We start from the raw sequence: 5329 nt of genomic DNA on the forward strand, positions 1-5329 counted from the left end.
TTCATATAATTAACCAGCTGAGTGTAACGTGTCAATTTATAATTTATAAATATTTTAACAAAAACATTTATAAACATAATTAATCATACGTGTAAAATATTTATAATAAATGATCAGCTCAGTGTAATGTGTCAATTAATAAATTATAAAAAAAATATGTTAACAAAAAATACATAAATATCATTAATCATACGTGTAAAATATTGTAATAAATAATCAGCTCAGTGTAATGTGACAATTTATAAATTATCAATCCAATCCAATCCACTTTATTTATATAGCAAAATGCTGCACAGCCATGTTTCCAAATTGTAAAAAAAATATGTTAACCAAAAAATATATAAATATAAGTAATCATATGTGTAATGTGTCAATTTATAAATTCTAAAAAATATATGTTAACAAAAAATACATAGATATAATTAATCATGTGTGTAAAATGTTTATAATAAATAACCAGCTCAGTGTAATGTGTCAATTAATAAATTATAAAAAAAATATGTTAACAAAAAATACATAAATATCATTAATCATACGTGTAAAATATTGTAATAAATAATCAGCTCAGTGTAATGTGACAATTTATAAATTATCAATCCAATCCAATCCACTTTATTTATACAACACATTTAAACAAGAATGTTTCCAAAGTGCTGCACAGCCATGTTTCCAAATTATAAAAAAAATATATGTTAACAAAAAAAATATAAATATAATTAATCATACGTGTAAAACATTTATAATAAATAATCAGCTCAGTGTAATGTGTCGGTTCAGTTTATAAGTGGTAAAAAAAATATGTTAACAAAAAAATACATAAATATAAGTATGCATATGTGTAAAATATTATAATAAATAATCAGCTCATTGTATTGTGACAATTTATAAACTATTGAAAAAATATGTTAACAAAAAATACATAAATAGAATTAATGATATGTGTGAATTATTTATAATAAATAATCAGCTCAGTGTAATGTGTTGGAGTTGTTTTTTCCACCCTGTCCATCTATATTTAAGTCCATCTATATTTACAGAGGAGGGTGTTGCAAAAAAAAAAAAAAAAAGATAGAATTAAATCTATAAAGTAAGCCTGACACGACAATATTTGATGCTGTTTTTATTCCTGCCAAAAAAGTTGAGCAGATGTTCTGCAAAGACAACATATTTTCCCCCCTTTGCCCCCCTCCCTGTCAGCGTGAGCAGTGGACCAATTATGAAGTTACACCGAAAATCTCCCTCTGAGCATTTGGAGCCAAACATGACATAAAACACGAAATGTGCAGATTACCCATCGACTAATCCAAGAGCCAACTTGTTCATCTTTGCACAATATTGCAGAGTTGGCTGCAAACCAATCTGCCATCGTCAGTTGTTAAGTGCGTCCTTTAAATACACTTTTTCAACTGGGGGGGGGGGGGGGGGTACATATGTAATACTGGAGGGAATAGTGACGTACTTTCCAAATAAAGCAAAGGAAGTAATAATAATAATAATAATATCAATCATATGTGAAGCGGCCCAAATGAGGATGCATCATGCCATGAAAGAAGCAGCCGCAGGATTACATCTGCACGGGATTACTATGAGAAAGTTGCAAAAAGCTCTCATGCTGCACAAACTGTTGTGTTCTCAACACTCCTGGAATATGCATGCTCAGTTTAATTAAAACTCACCATTATTGGCCTTTAAACAGCAAAAATGTCACTCCATCCATCCATCCATCTTCTTCCGCTTAGCCCAGGTCGTGTCGCGGGGGCAGCAGCCTAAGCAGGGAAGCCCAGACTTCCCCCTCCCCAGCCACTTCGTCTAGCTCTTCCCGGGGGATCCCGAGGCGTTCCCAGGCCAGCCGGGAGACATATTGAATTATATTTATATATAGCGCTTTTCTCTAGTGACTCAAAGCGCTTTACATAGTGAAACCCAATATCGAAGTTCCATTTAAACCAGTGTGGGTGGCACTGGGAGCAGGTGGGTAAAGTGTCTTGCCCAAGGACACAACGGCAGTGACTAGGATGGCCAAAGCGGGAAACGAACCTGGAACCATCAAGTTGCTGGCACGGCCGCTCTACCAAACGAGCTATACCGAGCTATAATAAAGCTACAAAAACACTCATCTCTCAGCCAGTTTGCTTGTCGCAATAGAGGTCTTTCTCTGAGGCAGGTCCTGAGGTGTCGGGATGTGACCACCTGTGATCTGAGCCTTCTCTGTTGGGGCTGATGGCAAGTGTTTATTCTTCATTTTGGCCTTGGCCATGTTGTAATCGCCAGAATCAAAAAACTTTAGCCCTTTCTGAATTCGTTTTCTCAGAAAATCTGAACCTCCCGGTCTAGCTCCAAGATTGGGATGCATGACCTTTATCTTGGCTTCTTTTGCTTTCTCTGTACTGACAACTTTGTCATCCATTTCCTGCACCAGGGGTGTGGGATCATCGACCGGTAAATTGAGAGCTTTGCCTTCCGGCTCAGCTCCTTCTTCACCACAACGGATCGGTACAACGTCCGCATTACTGAAGACGCCGCACCGATCCGCCTGTCGATCTCACCATCCACTCTTCCCTCACTCGTGAACAAGACTCCGAGGTACTTGAACTCCTCCACTTGGGGCAGGGTCTCCTCCCCAACCCGGAGATGGCACTCCACCCTTTTCCGGGCGAGAACCATGGACTCGGACTTGGAGGTGCTGATTCTCATCCCGGTCGCTTCACACTCGGCTGCGAACCGATCCAGTGAGAGCTGAAGATCCCGGTCAGATGAAGCCATCAGGACCACATGTGACTAACACAAAAATGTCACTATTTTCACAAATTTCAGCGCAAAGCCCAAAACCAGTAAAGTCGGCACGTTGTGTAAATGGTGAATATAAACAGAATACAATGATTTGCAAATCCTTTTCAACCCATATTCAATTGAATAAGCTGCAAAGACAAGATACTTAAAGGGGAACATTATCACAATTTCAAAAGGGTTGAAAACAATAAAAATCAGTTCCCAGTGCCTTGTTGTATTTTTGATTTTTTTTTTTTCAAATTTTTACCGGTCCCGGAATATCCCTAAATAAAGCTTTAAAGTGCCTTATTTTCGCTATCTTCGAAACCACTATCCATTTCCCTGTGACGTCACACAGTGCTGCCAATACAAACAAACAATGGGAATACCACAGCAAGATATAGTGACATTAGCTCGGATTCAAACTCGGATTTCAGCGACTTAAGCGATTCAAAAGATTACGCATGTCGGAGTATGGAGGCGGATAGTGACAATGCTGACTATGAGAAACCTTGGAGAGGACCTCAGATGTGGGCAACCCCCCCCCCCCCGTCTAGGGGACTGAAAGCAATGGATGTCGAGCGGGTCTAACATGATACTGTGAAAGTTCAATCAAAAAAGGGACGGCGTGGCGCAGTGGAAGAGTGGCCATGCGCAACCCGAGGGTCCCTGGTTCAATTCCCACCTAGTACCAACCTCGTCACGTCCGTTGTGTCCTGAGCAAGACACTTCACCCTTGCTCCTGATGGGTGCTGGTTGGCGCCTTGCATGGCAGCTCCCTCCATCAATGTGTGAACGTGTGTGTGAATGGGTAAATGTGGAAGTACCTTGAAGGTAGAAAAGCGCTATACAAGTACAACCCATAGTGGCTCCAACACAGCCACGAGAGTTCAGTTCAAGGCGGATCCAAGACAGCAGCCAGAGTCCCGTCCACAGGAAACCATCTCAAGCGGAGGCGGATCAGCAGCGTAGAGATGTCCCCAACCGATACAGGCGAGCGGTCCATCCTGGGTCTCGACTCTGGACAGCCAGTACTTCATCCACGGTCGTCGGACCGGACCCCCTCCACAAGGGAGGGGGGGACATAGGAGAAAAAAAGAAAAGAAGCGGCAGATCAACTGGTCTAAAAAGGAGGTTTATTTAAAGGCTAGAGTATACAGATGAGTTTTAAGGTGAGACTTAAATGCTTCTACTGAGGTGGCATCTCAAACTTTTACCGGGAGGGCATTCCAGAGTACTGGAGCCCGAACGGAAAACGCTCTATAGCCCGCAGACTTTTTTTGGGCTTTAGGAATCACTAATAAGCCGGAGTCTTTTGAAGGCAGATTTCTTGCCGGGACATATGGTACAATACAATCGGCAAGATAGGATGGAGCTAGACCGTGTAGTATTTTATACGTAAGTAGTAAAACCTTAAAGTCACATCTTAAGTGCACACCTGTTTATGATTATTGTTTCTGTATTTAAACCTGCCTCCTCACTTTGTTGGGTCTTGGTTCGTCACTTGCTATATGCAACACACACGTTTTGGTTTATCTAGTCCTTGTTTGCTTGCTAAGTCTGGTCTTAACTTTCAAGCGCTCGGCACGCCCTTTTAGGACCGTTTTGACTCTCTGCTAATATTAGCATTAGCTTCCCATTTCTTTTCTGTTTTGTACAAGTGTTCTTTTATCATTTCGTATATTAAAATCAGCTCTTACCTGTCTGGTCCTGCTGCATCTGGGGGTGACACCTTCGCGCGTCACAATATGCGTTCCAAGCGTGACACTACTCAATTTAATTCAAGTTGACAAGGACTTGCAAATCATTTTTGGAATTTAAATAAATTGTGTATATATATATATATATATATATATATATATATATATATATATATATATATATATATATACATGTACAAATGTTTATGTTTGATTTAAATGTTAAACTGTGTATATGAGACGTGTGCTACATATATGCTACACGGTCTAGCTCCAGCCTATCTTGCCGATTGTATTGTACCATATGTCCCGGCAAGAAATCTGCGTTCAAAAGACTCCGGCTTATTAGTGATTCCTAGAGCCCAAAAAAAGTCTGCGGGCTATAGAGCGTTTTCCGTTCGGGCTCCAGTACTCTGGAATGCCCTCCCGGTAACAGTTCGAGATGCTACCTCAGTAGAAGCATTTAAGTCTCATCTTAAAACTCATCTGTATACTCTAGCCTTTAAATAGACTTCCTTTTTAGACCAGTTGATCTGCCGCTTCTTTTCTTTCTCCTATGTCCCCCCCTCCCTTGTGGAGGGGGTCCGGTCCGATGACCATGGATGAAGTACTGACTGTCCAGAGTCGAGACCCAGGATGGACCGCTCGTCGGGACCCAGGATGGACCGCTCGCCTGTATCGGTTGGGGACATCTCTACGCTGCTGATCCGCTTGAGATGGTTTCCTGTGGACGGGACTCTCACTGCTGTCTTGGAGCCACTATGGATTGAACTTTCACAGTATCATGTTAGACCCGCTCGACATCCATTGCTTTCGGTCCCCTAGAGGGGGGGGGTTGCCCACATCTGAGGTCCTCTCCA

At 41.2% G+C, this 5329-nt stretch overlaps 1 protein-coding gene across 1 annotated transcript; it reads right to left on the bottom strand.

The window, feature by feature from the left end:
• Window positions 1–1866: 1866 nt before the first annotated feature.
• Window positions 1867–2407, bottom strand: LOC133558899 (cAMP-regulated phosphoprotein 19-like). The gene has a single exon (XM_061910043.1). The coding sequence runs from the start codon at window positions 2405–2407 to the stop codon at window positions 2114–2116; it is 294 nt and encodes a 97-aa protein (XP_061766027.1). The 3' UTR covers window positions 1867–2113.
• Between the last annotated feature and the right edge of the window lie 2922 nt (window positions 2408–5329).

The sequence above is a fragment of the Nerophis ophidion genome, linkage group LG09, assembly GCF_033978795.1.
Source record: "Nerophis ophidion isolate RoL-2023_Sa linkage group LG09, RoL_Noph_v1.0, whole genome shotgun sequence".
Classification (NCBI taxonomy): domain Eukaryota; kingdom Metazoa; phylum Chordata; class Actinopteri; order Syngnathiformes; family Syngnathidae; genus Nerophis; species Nerophis ophidion.